Source organism: Dermacentor albipictus, chromosome 1 (assembly GCF_038994185.2).
Source record: "Dermacentor albipictus isolate Rhodes 1998 colony chromosome 1, USDA_Dalb.pri_finalv2, whole genome shotgun sequence".
NCBI lineage: Eukaryota > Metazoa > Arthropoda > Arachnida > Ixodida > Ixodidae > Dermacentor > Dermacentor albipictus.
Window position 1 is genome coordinate 464,862,847 of NC_091821.1, and position 24,080 is coordinate 464,886,926.

Sequence of the window (24,080 nt, forward strand, 5' to 3'; positions counted from 1 at the left end):
GTGGACAGATTGAGTATTCAAAGAGCCCGTAATTGTTACTGTTGCAAAAAAAAAAAAAGAAGGAAAAAAGGCAGGCCCTGTTGGTTTTTTTAGGGAAGTGCCCAAGTTAAACAGTAATGTCGTTCTTCAGTGTACGTTTTAGTAAAGTGTTGTAGGCAGCTTTCTGAATAGGAGTAGAGGACGAGTATCAAGTTGCTGATAGTGGCAACCAAGTGCTGCAGCCTATGACACAGGCATGTCAGGGTGAAAATAGTCCGAGACACGAGCAGGATGATTGGCTCATGGTTGTGAGTGGCTGGCTCTCTCCTCCTGCAAGTGACATATGTAGAGTCTGCTGGCTTGCCTGTGTGTTAGGCTTTGAATGTGGTTGTGACCATCGTACCTCTGTGTAAACAGCAAAGGGTAATGCACATCTTGCACGATATTCCTGCAAAATAAGGCTCACAAACTTTTGACAGAACAACGCCCACATCAAATAGGCCTGCCAGGAAATTTTTTCGATCGCGGCTTTACGAAGCCTGTGCACACCGAAAGTTATGCCCCCCCCCCCCATTTAATTATTCTAGCATACAGCCTCGGTAAATTGTTTAGCGAGGTGCGAGTTTACACAGGTTAGTGCCTAATGACTAGAACTTTATGCCGCATAACTGGCAGGCTGTTGCTAGGAGAGATGCATCAGTGCTGATGTCCAACTTACTTTGTTTATGGATACACGCACATTCCTTCTCTAAAAATAAAAAATAAAAAGGCATTGCTCTGATATGAGCATCAGCTAACCTTTGTCAACTTAAGTAGTGTATGGCAGAATACAGTAACAGGATGTTGGCTGACACATGCAATATGTGCAACAGAAATGTACTGTTTCACTTTGTTGTTTTCCTCAGTATATTTGTTTATTTGTTGTAATTAGTGAATCAAAGTTAGTTTCAACCCTGCCAAATCTATCTGTGTTCTGCCTTTTCTGTACTGTGAAGTCACGTTAAACGGTCTCGCAGAGGTCAGAGTCGGAGCTCTTGCTGAACTGCTTGTTCTTCATTGCCACAGGTGGCCAGCAGCATGTCTCTCAAGCCCAAGCGCATTGACTTTGAGTGCACCTGGGAGCAATTGAGAGACACTGTCGCGGGCGTCATCACCCTGGGCAAGGTTCCACGACCTGTGTGGAACGACCGCTTCTCATATCCTTCTATGATTGTTTGCACTTCGCCAAAGGTGTAGTGAAAAGCCAGGCTGAAGACAGTGTCACTAGGCTAATTATAGCTTTGCCTGTCAGTCATTCTTGAAGAACAGGTGCTGTTATTCAGGAGAAGATCTGCTTTTTCTGTTGTCATTGTCCTGTGCAAGGACAAGCCAAAACGGTGGTGCTCCACTATTGTGTTTCACCACGGTCCAAGTATATTTGTTCATTTTATTGTGGCGAAAAGCAACGGCAGCATTAAAACTCCTGTATGGAGTCGTAAAGCTTTTTTGGAGCTGTTATGCACCATCTTTACTGTGGTGTAGCTTGGTGGCTGAAAGCCGAGCGATAGAGTAGTCGGAATTGTAGGCACTTTCAAGTCTCTGAAATACATAGGTCGCCCTCATCATTTTGCAGTCAGAGGAGTAACTGTACTGCCACATACTACCGAAGCAGTACTCAAGGAGCCCTTTCCTTTAGTGATATGCACTTTGAACCTCAACTACTTGTTGGCTTTTGGATTTTCACATAAGGTTTCAAGAGTAACTTAGCATTGCTATGCAGCCTTGCCATTTGTAGCTGGAAATTGAAGTTTCAATGCAAATGCTGTCATTAGAAACTGAACACAAAGCTACGTGCATGCCCAGTGAGGACAAGGGTTAATCTGTCCGTTCTGGGTTCCTTCCTCCAAGGTGCGATCCGAAATCGCACGCTATACGCTATATGTGCACAATATATGAAAAGCGAAGGCAAATCTGACTGACAAGTGAGAACAGCAAAACTTGATTCCATTGCTGCTTCTATTTCTTGTGCAGCAAGCCTGAAGTTCTGCGGAATGAATCATGATGGTCCCCAGCTTTGAACACTGAAAGTATGCTTGTAGTGTTTGTACATCGCATGGTTTCTTGTCCTTTCAACTTGCAATCTTGAAACTGTGCCTAAGCTGTTGGTTCATCTGGGCCCTGCCGTGGTCTTTAGTTTCACTTTGTTCTTTTGCAGGCAGACAGGCACTTGTAAGTTGAGAACTTCCTTGTTGATAACCCCTTAGCTACAAGCACACACTCGTGTTTAGAAGCATAGCACAACGACATGGGTGACTTAACAAGGCTCAGTAAGCTAGCCAATGAGTAAGAGCTTTGAAATAATTTTTTTTTAATGCTAGAGAAGAGCCCAAACAACACATGTACATTCTGCAAGTTGAAAGCAGCTAGCACAGCTGGTGTAGCCTAGCAGCGGCATCTTGACTGCTTCAGTCTAGGAGTGAGCATGCAGGGCCCTGCTTATCTCGACTTCCAGTGTGCCTTGCTACGGAGATTAGTACAAAGTAGTGAGTCGCAATGTGATGATTAACGGGTGATAGTTTCTGCTTCTTTTTCTTCACACGCTAAACAAAATTTGTTTTGACAGAGCGTGGTGACCTGCTTGTCATTAAGGAGCACTAAGGATGTTCCATCGGTTGTATTTTATTGCAATAGCAATTATATGGACACTCCAAGCGAATTTTTTCCGTCATGTATGCTATATGCCATGCCATGCTATATGACATGCAGTATATAGAGGTTATATTGCCGCACCATTCTTTCACTGAAATTGCTCATACCAGATCTTACATTCTTAACAAAATTATTCCTCGGAATTTTGAGAATGTCAGCCCAGAAACAAATGTCATGAAACAAAACACTGACATCGTGTTGCTTTTTATCCTATGTTTTCTCGGGCTTAAATATTAAACGCGGGAAACCATAACGGAGCTGAAACCTGAAAATTATGTCATTTTATTGGCGTGGCTGTGCACTACCTCCGGGATCAGCCCAGGAAAGAGGTTTGAAATATACCTGGTATGAAAAAGTGGTGGTAAAGTTGCCAAGGGAGACATTGGCTTTAATTAATACACATGAAAGAAATGGTCCGATGGCAGGACTCAAACAGGGGACCCCTAGCACAACAGCTCTTTTTTACTTTGTCAGCTTACGTTTACTTCATACTGGCACTGCTGCTAACATGTTGCTATCGCACTCATTGCTGCACCTTTACGGCAAAACTGGGATTTCTTTTTAACTGTTAACACTTTGGTGTTGTATAAAGAATGAGCAATCCTCAGAAACTTCTGCAAGGTAAGTAGTGGTGCCCTCAAACACAAACTTCAAATGAAGCTTGAATGTTGCCATCATCTTCTCAGCAAATGGGTTACTATAATTCTGCGCGGTTCTCTTTATTACTTTGTGGCAGCTTCTGTGTTATGAGAACAGTGCTGCTGGAGAAGAGCATGCAGCATGAGTTAAAAGAATGAGTTAAAAAAAACTTGTAGCCTCTGGTCATTGGACATACAACATATTTGCATCCACATAGAGCAGCTGCTATTGTTAGGCATGGAAATACATTGCGTGCAGCACTTTTCATTCACCGAATAGCAGGACTGACAGTTGCACATACTTAGTCACTTTTCCACACAAGTGTGCCTGAAAAATTCGTACCTTTAAGGTGTCGCATTCACTAGTCCAGTAGCTCATGATGTCCAACTTGCATCACTTGGGGGAGCTAATCTAATTTAAAGCTGCAGCTAAATTTGACTTCGCCATGACAAAAAGTGCTGTGCCTGATGAAGCACAATGTCGATTTAATCATCTGTTCTGTATTTTCTTTGATCACTTTTATCCCGTTGGCTAAAAAGCCATATTTCCTTGTTTCCTGCCAGTATTGTGGCTTCCTTGTTGTCGAGTAGCGATACACAATAGTGGGAAGGCATTGCTAAGCAAAAACAAAAATCGGCATCTGTGCTGTCCAGTACTATGTCGTTCTTTATACTGTAAGCAGGATGGTGGATTGCACTTTGCAATGGCTCCAACAGATGTCTTTATGTTTTAAATTTATCTTCTGTTTACCGGATATAGTACAGCATGCTGGCATTTGTTTTTTGGTGCACAACACACAGCATGCATTAGAATGGAAAGCTGGACGGCGTTGGTGTGTATCGGTAATTGGGGAAAAAAACAAAACAAGAGAACCACAACAGTGTCAAGGAAGCAGATGGCAGAAGCACCTAGCGATGTTGGCATAAAATATTTTTGCCCTATGTTCATGTACTGCAGATTTCTGAATGGCTGAATGGCCATCGACATATATAAAGCAGGGGTAACTGCCATCTACACTGCAACTGCTGTTTTTTCTTCTTTTATTTAAATGTTAAGGGAGGCTTAAGTCAACTAAGAGTTGAGGCAGCTACTTCTTTTTGTTGACCAGAAGGGAGAACATGAAAATTTAAAAAGATGAATAGAAGAAAATAAAAATAAATGCACACATGTGCACAACATGCAAAGCACAAGCTGGCTTGATGTCAACACAGAATGTGTTGATAGTGTCTGAAATGTACATGTCAACAGAATGTGTATGCTTACAGACAGAACTGCCTTGCTGTCAAGACAGAGATACCATAGAAAAAATAATGTAAATAATGAGAAGAAAATAAAGAAAATGTAAAAAGTAAGATGAAACAATAAAAAAGATTTTAAAAATTTTGTACTGCTATTATAAATGCACTAAGTGCAAATCACTTGTGACTCTTCGAATAAATGATGAGTACAAACATCAGATTTCTTACTTTTCATCTCTTTTTCTACATTATGTGAAGGTCCAAACCATTTATGCCCTCGAAAAACATACTGCCAATCGTCAGAGCATTGTAAATAATTTACTACAATACTTGCTTCTATGACGCAGTTTCGATTTTGGTATCCAGGAATTGAATGCATCACGACATTATGTTGAATTGGCTTGCTCTGTACTTGCGATAGCTGCGGCTGCCACCTGTGAGCGCACCTAGAATAAACAAGCATAGCACTCTTGTTTGTGTTCTCGTGAGCAACCTCACTATACCCAGCCTTATTGATACGTTACGTCCACAAATTTTGCTCTGTGTTGTGGCATCACAGATGTCGACGGTGCCAGGTTCGGCATTTCGAGAATGAATCCCAGTATCAAATCAAAACCTCTCACAAGTGTTTCACAACCTTCATACTTGCTAAGTGATATCCTTTTATGTGAGAGAAGCGTGTGCTTGAGTTTCTACAACTTTGAGTATATGTGTGTCAGGCCCCTTTAGTACATGCTACTGGCTAGCCACTACCGCCTGTTGTGATCCTTGACTGATTGATGCACGGATGTCTATGCTCTATGTGTCGCCTTCCCTGAGCCTCTGGGAGACCGGCTTTATCTGGAGACCAAGAAGTTTCTCAATGCCCACGTCCAGCACCTGTACGAGGTGAGCTCTGTATGAATGTTTGCCATTTCACTAATACATGACCTTGCTAGAGGTTACATTAGTAATGCTGCGATGGGCGTTGGTGAAACATCATGGGTCGGACGCATTGTTCGTAATGAGGGACAGGTTAGCAGTGACAAAAAGACAGACGAGGTGAAGCACAAGCTCACAACTGGTTTATTTTTCTTAATGGCATATGCCTTATGAACAGGTGTCAAACAACAAGGAATAACAAGAGACTTAAACAATGTACAAAAAGAAAAGGGAAAGACACAGATTAAAACTACAGAGCTCACTTTCCCCATCAACATGTTTGCATTCTGCTGATAAATCACACAAGGATTTGTAGAGCTCATTTTGCATTCACACCACTAGCAATATAAATGCAGTATCTTCAATATATGCTTTATTGAGTGGTTGCATTATGGCTGAATTATTTGGCTGGTCTTAGGGTCATGCTGATGCCGTGGCCGGTGGTGGTTCAGTGCTGTAGGTTGTATATTGTAAATGTGCATTATTGTTGTTAAACATTAAGGGACCCTGAAACGATTTTGACGATTTTGTACAAATGTACTGAGTTGTTAGGATAGGTCCTTCTTATCATTAATTGGCACGTCTCAGTGCTCTACATAAAGCGCGTAATTTATTATAAGGTTTTAAAAATGTACGTCGCTATCGATCGCAGCATGCCACTCGGCAGATTTTTCAGGCGCCCGTGACCAGGTGATGCAAAGTGACCATATGATGTCAGTAGGGCGAGCTGTCCAATTGGCTGCCCAGGGCACATCATCGATAATTTTTTCAACTTTATGGCGAGCAAATGTTGTTTGTAATAGTTGGAATGTTAGTTAATTTGTTTCTGTAAAAAAGAAAGTAACAGAAAGAGAATGCACAAGGACAACTTAACTCTACACTCAAGACTTCCGGCACATTGCAAGTGTCGTCTGCTTGTGTTACAACGTGTATGCTCTTGTTTATGAGAGCTCCGTGGTCAGCGTTGGCCTCGATCTTTCTTTTTGCCAGCACCATGGTTCGCCCTTGTTACGTTGTGGGCTGCAAACGTAGCGACTGGCAATGTGTCAAGCTGCGACATCGTGTCTCTCTGAAAGGCAGCAGACGAGCGGAGTGCCCGCAGTGCATCGGAGTGTTGCTATTCGATCGGCGCCAGGCTTTGCGTGTTTGCGGCCATCACTTTACGCCGGAGGCTCACTACCACAGTGGTGTTTTGCCTGTCCGGTATTCGGGTAAAGGCAAGTGCAAGCAGACTGGGCCTGGGCATTTCACGAGATGAGCAGAGGCACAAGTGGGAACGATCTGCATGGTGCAGTAACTTGGTCACACAGAGCTCAACCAAACATTGAACTAATATAGCACTGATGAAGTGTATTCTACTTAGCAGCTGGTGTAAATTTTTGGCGGGAGAGTAATCATGAACACGTTTTTCTAAATGTTTAAAATATTTTACACTTGGTTAGAGCAATATTAGCTCATTGTTTGGCTGGTTAAGCTCTGCAGCACCAGGTGGCTGGACTGTGGAAACTGATCAGGCTGCTCACGTACACCTACGCTAAAGTTCCTTCATCACAGCAATAGTAGTATGGAGGGGCTTTAGTTTACGCCTGCACCTATCGGTCGAAATGCCCAGCTTGCCTATCATTACTGGGATACCGGACACGGGCAGCACTGTGACAGAATGCTTGCAGCGCATGTTGCTTCCATAGCTCTCGCTTGGGATCAACTGCCAGGCGGCTGGCAAATAAGTTGGAAAGGCTTTGTGCACTGGCTCCAAGACAACCAGAAGTAGATGTCTCGACGTCGCATCATGTTGCAGAGCCAGTGAAGGCAGAGTTTGCCCCCATCACTCAGCAGACGAGGTGCCAATGCATGGCTATGGAGGAGGGTAACTTGCAAACGTCCGTAGCTCTCTTAACATGAAACGCTTGACACAAATTGTGGTGCGAAAGACTTAGTGTAGCTGTACCGTCCGTGTCTACAAAATTTGTCCAAACCGTTTCAGGGACCCTTTAACGTAATTTGCACCTGTGAAAAGCAAGCAATGCGCAATGCAAGTGCAATGCCACAGAAGCCGCAAACAGCTGCAGCTGCCCAGTGCCCTCAATGACAGTGCCACTGCGGCAGGAATGCACATCTTGGCAAGCTAGGAGTAGCTGGTTTTCACACCTCCCAGTTCTGGCCACCCTAACAGCACCAGAAGGGCACTCACTCAAAAGTTCGGGTTGTCCCAGCGCTCGCTCGCCACTGAAAGATGATGGTTACTATATTCCGGGAGGCGGAGGGAATCTTCCTGGATGCAAAGACCATCTTACTGATTGATTACCTGGAAAGCAGCAGCATGGTAACATAAGCACATTATGCTGACATTCTCTGAAAACTGTATGTGCCCATCAAAAAAATGCAACTGTTTAAAAGAGGAGTCCTCTTGTCAACACCCCTGCTAACAAACCTCATGCTACCCGTGCTGCCATTTGGGAGTGTGCTTTTTAGAAGCTTGACCACCCACCCTACACTCTGGATCTGGCCCCCAGTGACGCTTTTTTATTCCTCAGTCTGAAGAAACACTTCAAGGGAAGAAGGTTAAAAGACTTTAGCGCACTGGAAACTGCTGTAGGGCACTGGTTTGACAAGCAAGAATAAAGCTCCTTTTTTTTTATCTAGCCTTCCAGGCAAATTAGAGAAGTACATTAACGGGAGGGAAGATACCCAGGTAGTTTTGTTAATACACGAGTTGCAAAAGGTTCTGATTGTCACTCATACTTGCTGTTTTCAACAGTGCTAGCTCTTAAGAACATATGTGATAGCATTAGATGACTTTCTTTAGCACACAAGGATAGTGTTGCATGTTTCTGCATAACACTTTCTTCTCTGTAATGCTTTGGTGCCCTAAGTGTTGATGAATAACCGTCAAATTTGTAGTGCGTAGAAATAAAAAAAGGGTGCAGGAGGTGTGACACAGATGCAAGCAGTAGCTTCTAACTTTTACTACAGAGTGCATGATACTTATATATACATAGTACAATGTTAGAAAGCAAGACGAAAGACAGAGCAAACTGAAAGTGACAACGCCGTCAAAAGCAATGCGGAAATGTTACAGATCACACGTGGTGGCAGTATTCTTGAGCGATCACTTTTTTGAGATTTCATGTGACTCAGCTCTGGAGACATTCAGGTATCGCCTGTACTCCACTGGATCCGGTGCCAAGTCACGCAAAATCGATCATATTCCCGAGAGTGATTGCTTGAGACTACTACTGCCCCTGGAGTATACGCACATCAGCTTTCACCATCAGCATAAGTGAGGCCAAGAAAACACAGCTCTTTGCTTGATAAAGCAATAGATGGCACACTCTCGTAAGCAGCTCCTTGTACGTTAACAGTGGACAAATAAAGAGCGCATGAGATGGTGCTGTATTAACATGCATGCCAATGCGGTTGTGCAGCTGGTGGTGTCCGGTGATGACCTGTTGGCGGCGTACTACAAACACTGGCTCCAGTACAGCCAGGGCATCGACTATCTCAACAAGTTGTACATGTAAGTCTGTTTCTGGTCACTGGTTTTTCTCTCTGTCCTTACTTTATTTGCTGGGGGCTGTCGTCCGTCTGGTGCCAGCATATCTTTGTATTCTACTCTCATAAACAAATAAAATGTTAGCACAGTAAATGAGACAAACACCAAAACATGCAAGAACGTTGTGAATTTCATGCAAGTGCTTGTTGTTGTTTTTTTCCTGCTTTTTAATGGTGTGCCAGTTGAATACCATTCCAATAAAATTCGCAGGATGTCAAAAAAAATATGATTTAGCCGAACACCACTGTAAACTCAGCATAAAGATAGGAAAGAGAGAACAATAGTCGATTGAGCATGCAAGCACATGAACACACTTCATTTTCAGGTATCAGTGGTTCCCGATCCTTTTCTCCTTCATTATTTTTTTCACGGCATCACCACAATGCCATTCTTGCATTCCACAAGCTACAGTTTAGAAGGTTTGTTGTTGTGACGGCTGGTAAGTTGGTTACGTCTAATGTGTCTAGGACAAGAGGCGCACATGGCACACATTGTGCATCGTGCATGGGTGTCTGGCATGTGCAATGAGTTATCGTAATCATATGCACGATCTATTGCAGTCGATGCTTTTACAGCATTAATTTCTTTCAACTTATGATGTGTGACTGTAAGTAAGTGCTTCCCAAAAGCAAAAAAATAGCTAGCAGTTTGGCACATTGAGGCATTGTGCACAAACTTTCATCACAATGTGACAGTCTGCTGTAAAACCCATGTAAACATGGCTGTAGGAGACAAAACATTATAGACTGTGGCACTGTTTAGAACAACTCATGTTCAGAATGCAAAAGAAAACAAGCATTATTATGAAATGTTCAGATAAAATGTGCAAATGCAACATCCCACGGATGGTTTCGAAATGCTAAACAGTGTTAGGAAGACTTCGTTAAAGACAAGTGACATGTGGCAGCACAGATGCATTAAATGACCTTATTTGGCTGGAAATGTGCCTGAAGCATTATGAAGCCAGCTGTATGTATATCACAGGGTTTCAAACGACACATGAGATCGCTTAAGAAATGTGAAAATACCTGAGTATCTGGTGTAACAGACAATGTACAACATGTCTGTGAAAGATTAAAAGCGAATGGGGCCTTCACACCTCGGGGAGTTTCCTGCCGAATGGATAAATCTTGCGACATTTTCACCTTCTTTCCCTCTGCAGTTTCCCGACTAAGTATGAACTTATACGGAATAAAATAAGAGTGCAAAAAGGACATGAACAAGACAAGGAACATAGCATGCCTGTACTGTTCCATGCCTTGACTGTGTCTTTCTTGTGCTCTTCTAATTTATTCCGTATAAAGAACCAACTTGGCCAACAACATGTTTTGTGTACATGTTTGTGGTTGTATTGTTATAGGTCAGAATAATATTTAACTGAGCTAGTTGGTTCATAGCTAAGACAAGTTTGGACAGCTGAACTGAAAAAGACGTTTTTGTTCTTGTCTGTCTGTCTGTCTGTCTGTCTTAGTCCTTTGTTTTTCAGTTCAGCTGTTCAAAACTCCTCTTTGTTATAGGGTTTTGGGGCAGGGAAAAGAAAAGTTTGGCAGCACATTACACTCTTGTAATATGTGAAGGCGAAGGCCTGCTGCACACTTGCTAATGCATTAAGTTATACGATCGCAGAGGTCGTACTTCTTGCAGGACATAACTAGTCGCAATGTGAGGTACACATGTGGTGCTTTAGGTCAACCTCCTCAATGAAAAATGGAAGCACTTAATGCACTACCTAAAGGTGCATCATGCTTGTCGCCAGTAAGTTTTACAAATGCATAACACAAGCCAAACACAATTAGTTTCATCCTCTCAGCAGGGCAAAGCGGCACTCGTGGTCGAACGCCTTGCCCCCGCTGCTTCGCCATCACACCTTGTTTCTCGCTTCGCAAGCGTACTCGGCCATAGCATACTTCCGAGACCTACCACGCAATCCACAAGGCCCCGGGCAAGCGTCCTCCATTGTCGTCTCTCTAGCTTCGCTGCCAACTGTCACCACAACTGCTGCCGTGTGACGTCAGCGACGCACCATCTGTTTTTCTGACTGCGCACGTCGCTCGTTCACCTCTCCACCTGCCGCTTGCTCAGAGAAGGTCATGTTTTTTTTTTTTATCACTTGACTAGACACTGCATTTTTTTCATCACGCTACGAGCCAATTAAGACTTTCATGTTAAAAATGTTTAAAGGGCCCCTCACCAGGTCTGGCCATCTTGAGCTGACAAGCGCAGAGCATACAACGCGCGATAACAATCGTGTCTACAAATTATCACATCGCTACGTGCTGCAGAAAGGTCTGAAATTTCAAAACGAATGCCGTTATTCCTTCTCCTTGTGGCTACCACGCTTCAAGCCGGAGGATGATGTACACATTCTAGTGCGCCTACGTACGCATGTTCGCGCTGTGACGTCGCTCGTGGTGACTTATGACAGTGAGAACTATTCAAGCCAAGATCTGTTATATCTCTGATCTGTAATATATTGCTAGAATAGACAAATTGAAGCTTAGAGAAATAATAAAACATCCAAACCGAATGTCTGCATGTTTTTGTTTTACTTCGCACTGTAGCAAGAGAGAGGTACTCCCGTTTCGTCTGCTTGTTCCCACCTCGTGCAGTCGCGCGCGCAGGCACCGAAACTGTCATTTTCTACCATGTTCCAGCGCGGCGTCATGCTCTTTGATCCGCTTGTGTCTGCCTCAGTATTCATGTAGCACAGAGGCTGCGGAGGCTAGACGGGGCAAGTGGAGAGAGCATCTATGTTTGCAGTGAAGCTCACCTCCTGAAATCAGTGGTTCGTGGCACTGAAATATCTCTACCTCAACTATTAATGAGCCAATTTGAAAATCTTTTGTGGCAGAATGGTCCCTAGAGGACATGTAACAACTTCCAGCGTATAACCAAAATTTGCTGCGAGGCCTGGTTAGGGGCCCTTTAATAGAATAACAGGTGTCTGATAGCATTTAGGATGAAGAACATGACTCATGCTTGTGCTGCAGATGCAATTGCCCAGCTCTTGGAAGGCCTGTATTAGCAGAACACCTTTAACCATGGGAGTCGGCAATGTGTCACTTTTTCTGGAAGCCACTTGGGCACATTAAACAGCAGCTGTTCAATGCATGCCTCTCTCCCGCTTGTAGGTACCTGAACACACAGCACATCAAGAAGCACAAGTTGAGTGAGGCGGACCTGAGTTATGGCTCAGTGGAGCCCACGGAACAGCTCCTCGAAGTGGGCGAGCTGGGCCTCGACCTGTGGCGGCGGAACATGGTGCAGCCTTTGCGAGCGTCCTTGCTCACACTCCTGCTCCAGGCACTCGCACAGGACCGCGAGGGCCGCTGCACGCAGCAGCGTGTCGTCCAGGGGGTCATCCTCTCATTCGTGCAGGTCAGCATACCTCTTGTGCCTCTGGTTTTTTGCTTGCGTGGCCAAAATTTCTGCCTAAAGGCTTTATTTAGAGAAAGCTGACGACTTACTGTGGGAGTTCTATGGGACAGTAGTGTCATAGAGTTCAATTGGGAGGATGATTTCATTGTTGAAGTTTCTTGCGTTGCACAAATATAGGAGCACCAGGTATAAATGACTCACCTATCTAAAGCACAGGCTTATTTGCACTGACATATTGTACAGAAGCGTTACATAGGTTACTTGCCCATTCCATTCATATTAAATCCAAAGTGCATGTTGTCCATAGTGACACCGCTCAGAATATATATAGATTTCACTGTGATAGAATGTTGGCGCCGTCTGTTATTGCTGTGGTGAAAGGAGCCTCTTATTCTAATGCCCTTGATTGCACTTTTCGTCTCTTGATGCCTATTCTATTTCTTTAAAACTTTACACGCATTACATGACTTACCAAACTGCACTTCTTTATATTTTAACTGCAAAGTTCTTTCGTAAAAGAAGTCTACAAAATTTCCCTATTTGTATTTTCGTTCCAGCAAATTCTTGCACGTTAGTGGTACATCCATACTTGAAAAATATTTCTCAGGTGTGCTTTACGTCTCATATTCACCCAAAATATTAATGAAAGGCATCTGCTCTAGAAAAGAGACCCTCTGTCATCACACATTTAAAGCTCTAGTGTATAATTGTATGAACAGATGATAATGAAAAGAGTTGAAAGCATCAAAAAACATTTTCAAGTGCAGAAGCTCAAATGCACAATGTGAACTGAGTTGACTAGCGTTGCTGGTCTCAGGCAAGTAAAGTCAAAGCTTTGTCCTGAGCAAGTGCAGCTCGCCTTTAATGATATTGGCACGAACAGCTAGAATGAGTACAGCTTGGGCTTGTTAGCTAAAGAGTTAATCTTCACTAGAACACCAACTGTCTGATCTTGCTTTTGATTTATACTTACACCAATTCTGTCTCTTATCACTACACATACCACTTTCCAATCTATCATTGGTCGCACAGTTGCCAACTTGTTGAGTTTCTTTTACATTTCTTTGGTTCCAGATTTGTACGTCCATGGTAGCGTTAAGACAGAATGGGCTCATTATTGTCAACTTCTTATGAAGGTTACCGTATGGATATCAATGATACAATTTCAAGGATATCTGCCACAGTATGTTGCCTTGAGTGGTGGGAGTTGTTCTCCTAATTCGCTGCACCTCTGTTGTCGCAGGTGGAGGAGTACAAGCGCAAGCAGCCTTTGGCTCTGTATCAGGAGCTGTTCGAGACGCCCTTCTTGGCCGAGACTGGCAAGCACCTGCAGCGCGAGGCTCACCGGCTGCTTGAGGAGTGCGACTGCTCGGCGTACATGGAGCGTGTGCTCCACGTGCTCGCTCAGGAGAACCTGCGTGCACACCGGTTTCTGCACCCCAGCTCCTACCCGAAGGTCTGTTGCACGCCCCAGAGGGCGCTGCTTTGCTTTTCTTTTTATCATAGCTGAACTTAATGCGAGTTGGTTTATGTTCATTGTAGAAAACCAGCGCTACAAACTTCACACACAGTCTCACCATATTATAACTAAGTTTCATCCGAGATGGAAATACCTTTGTTATGTTCCATATCCAGCGAGGCATGCCTACAACATAGAAAAAAATTCAGTTGGATTTATGTGTAAGAAATGCACGTGTGACAACTCCATTTGGCCAAAAAAGGGTTTCCTGTACTGCAAATTAGAGCCATGCCAATGAAATGCTGAATTAGAAAAGCCATGATTCACACCCTTTTTAATATGAAACTGTGTGATCACCTGGAACATATGGTATAGAAATGTTGGCTTGCCAGCTACAGGCTAGCCAAGCCAATCTGCTTGCCAGAAAGGGCATGCACATCCAAGATGTGCAATTGTTGCTCTCTCCGGGTAGTTTACATTTTGCTAGTAGAATACCTTTATAGCGTAGCTCTTACGCACCTGTCCTTGGGGTGAGCGTCGGCGTCCACGTCATCCTTCAGTGTCCTCATAACTGAGCGAACAAGCACAGCGAAGGATGAAGGAGCGTACGCGGACTGCGGATGAAAAATGGCGATAGCAAGAAGAGTGCGAGGAGGAAAGTGGAGGAGGATATTTCAGCGGACCCATGATGCAGAAAGCGGAGGAGGAGTGTATAGTGAAAGCTTGAGAAGAAAAGCGCAATGCGGTGCAAGATGGGCTTTGTGGCGACGATGGCTACGAGGTGGCGCCAGAGTAGTGTGCATCGTCTGTTTACCAATGACGCAAATGATACCATTTGTGGTATCAGTGCTGCATGAGTGAAAGTCTGTGGTGACTGCTTTGAATCATGCCCATGTGTCACCCACATGCTGCCTCTCGTGATCTCCCGATTAGAGAGGCAGTCGCACCACACACTTCACTCCGTTCGCATTGTGCCGCAGGAGACAGATTGTCCGTGCCAGCTACGCTACTCACAGCGTTCTCTTCCTAATGTAAACCTTGTACCTATATTAGTGTAGTACAAAATATTCACACATGAAATGAAAACACGTATAGAGCTGCACTCAAGTTTCACATTAGGCGTTATTGTAATCATTGGTGCTTTTTTTTTTCTGTTTTTTTGAGAGGCAAGAGTTCCAAAAATGGTTAAATATTTTTTAGGCCAAAGGCATTATGTAGAGTATTCCATCTCTGTGGTGGAGCCAAAAGGATGGAGATGGATAACATTTCGGTTATTGACGGTGCCATGGAGCTCGACTTTCCATTTCGTTCATTTCATGATGCTCACTGCTGCCCGTTTCTGAGTTATTTGTGTTATTTGTGTGATACTTTTTATCTGTTTTTATATATTAATCATGTAGGAGCACGCCAAACCTTTTGCTCAGCTATCCTCCTCAACCATCATTAATGTTTCTCTCGCTAGTGTGCACGTATTTTCACAACCAATTGAGAACACTCTTGGAATACACAAGTTACGTGCATGGTGAATGTGCTATGCTGCGTGAATTAAATATGGCGGCAGTGTGGGTTCAAGAGACTATTGCCCTAGGCTAGTTGGTCTGGCATAATGCATCTCCAACATTTTAAACTGTTTAGCACACACAGGACCCAAATGCAAAATATCATGTCTTTTTTATTCACTACTGTACTTAACCCTTTGACTGCTATTCCTCAGATAACTCGGGCACTCACCATCACACAGCCTCTGCCACTACTGAGTATACTCGTTACATGTTTTCAGTGTATGGGATGTTTTTCCAGAAGTAACTGATACAAAAAATAGCATTGTATTTCTGTTGTGCCGTCTAAGGAGAGGTAATCTAATCACACAAGAACTTCATCAGTTACGTATATTTCTGACTGCAGGTGTATTAAATGTGTCTGTGCTGTGTTGCTCTGTCATGGCAGTGCAGCCATGCCGTACCAGTGTGGTAGGTACGTCCACACTCTGATAGGTGAAGAGATTCATGAACGCCTGATGAATTACTAATTAGAAGAAACTGACGACAGAGAACCAGTTTCTGTGTAGTATGAAGTGTCCGCTGAGTCAACAAGCACAAAAAAAAAGTGACCAGCACTCAGTATACAAAAAGCAGTCATGGCTATGACCAGAGTGGCATGTCCGTCCGGTCATTCATCCGGACTATGACAGACAAAGTCATTTTAAATTATTCACAATTACTAGAATATGGCGACGAAAAACCTGTTTCTAGTGGCATGAAATGCCCACTGAACCAACATGTATAAAAAAAATCGCAAAGGCTGTGTTGCAGTCTAAAAAACAAACAAAAGAACTTGGCAGTCAAAGGGTGAAGACACTTCCGTTTCAAGGCTTAGCTGTAGGCAATTAGCCAGCTGTAGGGGTCTGTTTCAGCCATAAAATAAGATATGCAGCATGGGGGCTTTACACAATGAATTAGCGGTTGTAATTAATTGTAATCGTAATCAGTTCAGTTGCAACTATAAAAAGACCTTGTTTTTCTTGCAGGTTCTATGACGTGAAAAGTTTTGCAGTCAGGGCGACTTTGCCAGACAGTGTTTTGTGTAGCACTTGACTAATTTTGTGGCTATACTGCATGCTGCACCGATTGCATTATATTGCTTCATCTGGGCGGCAATTATATAATGGCGTGGGTACCGTTTCATTCATCACTGCAGGTGACACGTGAATGCGAGCAGCAGATGGTGGGTGCCCACCTGGGCTTCCTGCAGCAGGAGTGCGGCCCCATGATGGAGGCCGAGCGGCGCACGGACTTGTCTCGCATGTACACCCTGCTGCGGCCTCTGGGGCCCCGTGCCCTCGAGGTGCTCGTCTCGCAGCTGCAGCGGCACGTCGAGCGTGTTGGCCTCGGCCGCCTGCAGCAGGGGGACAGTGGAGGAAGCGGCGCGGCAACCGCAGCTGCCTCGTCGTCCACCACCTCGGCCGATAGTGGGGGCCAGAGCCCTGCCCAGGCGAACGCCATCTCGCCACAGCATTTCGTCGAGGCGGTGCTCCAGGTGCATGCCACTTACCAGGTACGTCTGCCCGACTTCCAGACGCACGGCCAACAACACTGTGCCAGCTCCGCCCACAAAACCGCACTGTGCCTGCCCTCCGTGCTTCCGTAATGCGAAACGTATTCTTCGAAAAACACCAATGTTGAAAGAATTCCCTTCTACTGCAATGTCAAGGAAATGGGCCAAAGTATCGTGTGGCCTCGAATCTAGGCCAATGGCCAAATTTGATAGGTCAGAAAATGAAAACAACTTTCCTTGAATGTAAGCTGAGCAAAAAAACAAAAAACATTTGACTGCAAAAGCAACATGTATTTTAATGTAGTTTTTTTTTACACTCGTCACAAGTGTGTGCAACGATTGCATTCTTGTTTTCAATGACATTGTTGTCTTCTTTCTTACTGATTTCTTTCCACAATGCACTGTTTGCACTTCTATCTAGTGCATTCAAGATACGCATTCGAGATGCACATTTGAGATCATATACCATAATTTTCTGCACATAACCCGCACCTTGTTGATATTTTTTTAGAGGGTTATGAAAATGATTAATTTATTCTTTTTATTTTTGCAATGCCCTCTGGGCGAAAGGCATTATGGAGAGTATTTTATCTCTGTGGTGGAGCCAAAAGAACAGAGATGGATAACCTATCGGCTACAATTACAACAGCCCGGAAACAAGCATAAGTTCTGCCCCTATAACCCGCAGAAATAACTGCATGCAACGCTCAAACCTTTTAAAAAAAAAGCTTCCATTCATGGATGCATGACTTGTTGACATTGTGTCTTTGACCAGCAACGGTGCTTTCCCCTGCTCTTCATCTTCGGCAATGCTGATAAAGCTGGGTTCACACAATGGACGTGATTGCAGACGAATCAGTCACATCACGTGACGTGAATAGGACCACTTTACAGCTAGCATTCACATGACAGTGGATGGAAGCGCAAAGGCAGCCGTCCTCACATGGTCAACAGCAATGGAGCAAAGCAGCTGAGCCAAAAATTCCACCGCTGATTTGGCTCTCGCTGTGTCACGAAGCGCTTTCTGCAGACTGAGGGAGTGTTGTGGTAACGGAGTTTTCCGGCGTTGTATGCCCTATTCGTACACTACTAAATGCGAAATGGCAACCCGTGAAGAGGACAAAAATGGGCCACCGTAAAGGAGGGAAGAAGGGAGCTTCAGCACGCGGGGGTAGGGCTCCCTAGGAGATAACAAAATTTTGAATGGTGGAGAACCTTGCCTTGAACTGTAGCTTCACTTCAGCGCTGACCGGGCTGCCATGAAGCCACATTTCAAGGTGAAATTCGCACATAACCAGCACTCTGACATTTTAATAAATGTTCAGAATTTTTTGGTGCAGGTTATACGTGTGAAAATACGGTAGTATCGATCTAAATTAAGCAGATCAATGCAAAAACTACAGTCGAATATCATTAGCTTGAACACGCTTCGAACTTTCAGTTTATTCAAACTGACGCTGCAGTGCCATCAAAGTTATGTGTATTCAAATGTGGGAAAATGCCTGCTAATTCGAACGCGGAAGCACTTGCGAGGGTTATTATGTGAACATACTGTGCTCTGACAATGCCATCAGCAGTGCACCAAATCACGCTACGGTTCCTCCGACCAGCATTCCTCTTCCGCTTAGGAGGGATCCTTCAATGCTGTGCACGATGAAAAAGAATAAGCGGGACCACCGAATTCGATTCATTAATTTGAATTATTGTATTACTGAAAAACCAATATTTTCATGTTGGTAATCTAACACAACAAAGAAAATTATATACCTTTGCAGAAGATGCGCATGTTCGTAAGTAAATAATAAACGAGAGCGCTGGGCACAGTTTAACTACCGTATAAACGCGTGTAAGGGCCGCACCCGTGTATGGGCCGCACCCCCAACTTCCCGAAGCAAATATTTAAAAAAAAAATATCCGTGTAAGGGCCGCACCCCGAACTTTCCACGACCCACGTGTGATTAGCCTTCAAAATGCGCGCGCACGGAAGCTTCCAGATGCCGCCCACGGATGGCGCCGATGTCGCGGGTCATCATCATCAGCCCTGGCCACCATGCTGGCCACCCCGGCTTTGTTTTGCGACTGTCGAAGGCACGCGAGTTGTAGCAGCGTTGTTGGCGTGGGCGCACGCTGTTGTTGCGGCTCTCGTGTGTGCTCTGCTTTATTTTTCACGAATTGCCATCGAGCGTTGCCATTCTAGCACGATGGGCAAACATATCAATAGCTACACGGCAGGCTTTAAATTGAAGGTAGTGGAGTTTGCCCTCGACCATGGCAAGCGTGCGGCGGGTAGAAAATTTGACGTGGACGAGAAGTGCGTCCGAAGGTGGTGCAACCAGAAGGATGCGTTGAAGACCACCAGCTCCAAAAGGCGTGCTTTTCGAGGCAAGCCATGCAAATATCCTGAGCTCGAAGAAGAGCTGTTCCGCTACGCAATGGAAGTGCGGAACAATGGATATGCGCTGACGACGGACATGCTGCGCGTGAAGACGCAAGCTTTGGCGCGTGCGAGAAGCATACCCCGCGAGGAGTTCAAAGGTAGCGTCGGCTGGTTGCGGAGATTTTTAAAGAGGAAGGGCCTATCCTTTCGGCGAAGGACCACGCTGGACGGAACTGAAGACGACGACTTGTGGGGTGATGAGCCAGAAGAATGCAGCACCAGCTCGGAGTCTGAGGACTCCGCGAGTGATGATGACTGATTGTAAATAGTGATGATTGATGAGGATTATTGTAAATAAACGCGCATTCACTTATTGGTCTGTTTTTACTTGAAAAAAAAATTTTTTTTTCATATGTCGCGTGTATGGGCCGCACCCCGAAAATAGGCCCTCGAATTTGTAAAAAAAAGTGCGGCCCTTACACGCGTTTATACGGTACAATTTATTGCTTGGAGAAATCTGTAATCTTCTTCTGGTGAGTAGACAGCAAGCGCTGCAGGACAAATGCCTCCACAACCTCGACCTTCCTCTGAACGTCATCGGGGACATCTTTACAGCACCCAAAGAATGATTGCCTCTTTTCTAGAAAAACTAAAACATTCGAGCTGGAAACAGTCTCTTCCTCTTCGTCTGCTGATCCAGCGTTGGCATCATCTTCGTCACTACTGCAATCTTCTTGCTCACGCACTTTATTCACGATGTCTTCGTTAGTGAGCTCCGCGGATGTAGCTGTCGCTGTCAATGTAATCATCAAAGGTCACCGCAGTGTCGACGGAGAGCTTCTCGGTAAGCTCGTTCCACAGTTCTGGGTTGAGCTCCTCTCTGTCCTTGAAGTCTTGTGGCATAGATGAAAGGCAAAAAGCCTGCCTTTTGCCAGCAGTTGCTGATCGTGCTTGCCTTCACGTTCCACCACGACCCTGTAAGCATTTCTGCTGCTTGACAAGTGTTTACCTGTGTGGGCAGCTTCAAGTTGAATATTGATCACGAGGCGCTGCACAAGACGCTTCTGAAATTCAGCCTTCACACATCTGATGTTGCCCTGGTCCAAAGGTTGGAGCAAGAAGGGAGAATTCAGGGGCATAAATTCAAGTTGTACATTGCTCAATCGCTCGTTCACGATATGTGCCGAGCAATTGTCAACGATGAGGAGAATATTTCTGTCTTTTTTCTTCATTGTGTCGTCGAGCTGCAGCAGCCACTGAGTGAACAATTCTAGCGTCATCCACGCTTTTTTGTTGGCGCGGTATTCGCAAGGCAACGTTTTCCAAGCAGCGCGGCTTGGCAGACTTGTCAACATCTCGTGGCTTCAGTTTTTCCATGCCTGTGGAGTTGCAGCAGAACAGAACCGATATGCGGAGACGTGATTTCTTTCCACCCTTGCACCTGTCACCCTTGAAGTTCATTGTTTTGTTTGGCAACAACTGTTAAAAGAACACCATTTCATCGCCGTTGAAAATGTCGTCTGGAGAGAAAGACTTGATGATCTCTTGAAAGTGCTCGTTCCGCCAGGCAACCGCACTCTCGGCATCTGCTGCCTTTTCTTTGCCACAGGCAACCTGCCACACTATGCCATGTCTTTGCCGGAAGCGGTAAAGCCATCCGGCACTTCAATCGAAACTGGAGATGTGCAAGGCGGCCACGAACTGTAGTGCCTTCTCTTGAATAATCGGGCCTGACAAGGGTACATCGTTTTGTCTGGCATCCTTAAAGGGACACTAAAGTGAAAAATGATTTCTTCTGCATCAGTAAATTACTGTTCTGTAACACCAAAAACACCACTCTTACATCGATAAGACATTTGGTAAGCCAGAAAAAGCGCAATAACAAAATACGGGTGGCGATGCCTACTTGAGTTCCCGCACCTGGGGGCTGTGACGTCTTGGATTTTGATAGCATCTTCTAGGGCCCACTAATTGTATACACCGGTACAGATTGACTGCATTGTGTTCTAAAGGAACCAAATGTTAAACTTGGCAAATTTCGGGAACCTTTATGCAGCCAACGCGGCCCAAATGCGAAAACGTACTTTGGAATCGCTGACGTCACGCTGACATACCAGCGCTGGGGTTTCGGCACGAAATTCAAATACTGATACTTGGACCTTCATTTTCTCATCTAATAATCAAACTATTTTTTTTGAAATGACTGCCTACAGGATTCTGAAACAATGCTCCATTAGACTAATCTGATTTATTGTTTCGCTTTAGCGTTTCTTTAAACCACGAGAGGATGGCGTCGTCGGCATTCTGGTAGTTGCCAAGCCACACTCGTTTTCTTGAGAGAGCCAGCTGTGACTCTCGATGCAATTTCATGATCTTGTCCCGATCCTTGAGCATCGTTGCCATTGTTGACGGGGGAATATCACACTCCCTGCACAGGTCGACTTGCTTTCTTCCAGCATTCAGCTGTGTCAAAATGTCCACTTTTTCTTTGAGCAAGAACTGGCGTCGCTCCTTTTTAATCCGGGGGCCAAGAGAACTCGTCAGCAAAGCAAGCACACAACACAATCACAGCACCGACAACTTCGCAGCTTCTGCCGATCGCTATCGACGTGGTGATGCTAGGCCTGCGACGTAGTAGAAGAGTCCGAACAAGACCATACGCGATGCTCACGCTGATGCCGATGCTGCTGGGGCTGTACCCGTTGAAACAGGTTCCTCGGCGCATGGCTGCTGCTGCTTCAGGTGATGATGATAGGTGTAAGCCTCAGGGATTCGGTACTGAAACTTCAGCGGAACTTCGTAATAACGAAGCATCATGGTGATTACGGGATTAAATTATGTACATTATTCTGAAATATTCTGTAATCTGAAATTCGTTTTACTGAAAGTTCTTTACATTGAAAATATAGGCATTGTGGCGGAGATTTGAAAAAAATTTGTAAATCTGAAAAGTTTGTTAATGTGGTGTTTGTAGTAACAAGATTTTACTGTATTTTTTTAGTGGCGCGGTGGTATATTAGCCACTGCATACTTAAGATTTCAGCGGGATGTATTGTCCAACTTCTTCATTATCAGGTTGTCAAGGCGTTAATGATTGAACATAACCGTTTCTTTGACTTCATACGGTTTTGTCTAGTTTCCATGCAGCAGCTCTGAACCCAATGCTCTGCAGATGGACAGCTCAAACTAAGCAAATCACTGCCGCAGGACTGTCGCGGTACTTCATAAGCCAGCAGAGCAGGTGCTTTGCACAAGTGATCTCAGACTTGTGGCCTGCAGTCGGGGCTGTGTGCAGCCCATGTGGTTTTCACTCTTTCCTCACTCAGTGTTATATGCAAATTAAACAGAGAAAAAAAGAATTACGAAGAAGCAGCATACTGACAACTGGCACCAGGAGAACCAAAATGCATACCTACTTTGAAAAAGAGGCAGAAAGTATAAGGAGAAAGTCGAATAAAATGAAAAGAATGGTGGAGGAAAAAGAAAGAAGCTGCTTTCGCTACGGTACTGCTTCCAACAATAAAAAGCACACAAGCGGACCAGAAGGAAGTGCCTTATGGGGAAACTGTGGTGAAATCATTAGTCAAAGGAAGCCAAGTTGCGTGCATGTTTACATACAGCTCAAATGTTTTTGGTGTTATAACATAAGAAACAGTGCATTCAGTACACGCCATCATGTGGCAAAGCTTTTTATGAGAGGACATGGGTATTAAAAACCGAAAATCGCGAAACTAATCTATTTTTGGGAGCTACGTCTTTCGGCATCTATATTGTCTAATCTATACCATATCAAAACGATTTGCCCAGAAACACATCCTAAGTGTCAGAAAAAAATTATTTAGTCAGGGCAGACAGTCAGAAAGGAGCCCAAAATTGCACAGAAACATCGATATTCATGGAACACAAGAAGAAATTTAACATAATTTTTTTTATTCACTTCACAAAATATCTAATTGCATATTTGTAATCAGCACACAAGATTGGATGTGTCCTTGAAGTTTGATGTGTCTAGAGTGAAAAGATGTTTGTTCTGGATGCCATGTCCCCTCATATTTAATACTGTTTGTATTTTGTGCTTTTCTGAAAACACAAATTTTGGGCTCCATCAAGTATTCAGGTCTCGATATCTCAACACGAAGAATAGATAGAACTGAATTTTTTTTGTATACTCTGTGAAGTGTAGCAAGGGATTTTTTTTTTTTCACTTTGGAAATTAATCATTTTGCTAAATTTTCTGCCACATGGTTGCCACATTTTGTGGGTTTGTATTCTATGGGCTGTAATATATGTAGTAATGGTCATATAAAAAAAATGCTTGCTATCCGCCATTCCTTACTCTTTATGCTATCTAACCATGCCTTAGAAATTGTTTTTATTGTGCCATTTCCATTTTGGCCTGGAATAGCAGAAGTGAAGTGTTCATTATCATAGCAACTAATTGAGCTACAGCAAAACTCATTACATATTTGAAATCAGCACAAAACTGTTAATAAGACTGGAAAGTTTCATGAATATTGACGAAAAAAGTAATTGTTAGCATTATTACAGTAGCAGTGTCAGCCCTTAAATCTAAAGCTACTAATGCTGTAGCTTCAACATAAATGCCTCTTTCCATGTAAAAAGTATGCCTTAATGTGGTTTAGAGATTGTGTAAGCACATGTGTACAAATGCTCCCTCCATCCAATGTCACCCATTCTGTGGTTGCTATGTTGTGTCGCAGTGGCTTTAGGTGGCATAAGCTCTTCCACAAAATTTGTATGACTGTAAAGAAAAAAAAAATTACATCAAGGGAC

General features: G+C 44.1%; 1 protein-coding gene across 1 annotated transcript in view; it reads left to right on the forward strand.

Moving 5' to 3' along the window:
* Positions 1 to 24,080, forward strand: part of Cul2 (cullin 2) — a 62,142-nt gene that overhangs the window by 5,525 nt on the left and 32,537 nt on the right. Inside the window, exons 2-7 of the mRNA XM_065436558.2 lie at positions 1,045 to 1,174; positions 5,329 to 5,432; positions 8,891 to 8,982; positions 12,150 to 12,396; positions 13,640 to 13,852; positions 16,553 to 16,909. Coding sequence (XP_065292630.1) covers positions 1,057 to 1,174; positions 5,329 to 5,432; positions 8,891 to 8,982; positions 12,150 to 12,396; positions 13,640 to 13,852; positions 16,553 to 16,909 — 1,131 coding nt within the window. The 5' untranslated portion in view covers positions 1,045 to 1,056. The remainder of the gene's footprint in view (positions 1 to 1,044; positions 1,175 to 5,328; positions 5,433 to 8,890; positions 8,983 to 12,149; positions 12,397 to 13,639; positions 13,853 to 16,552; positions 16,910 to 24,080) is intronic.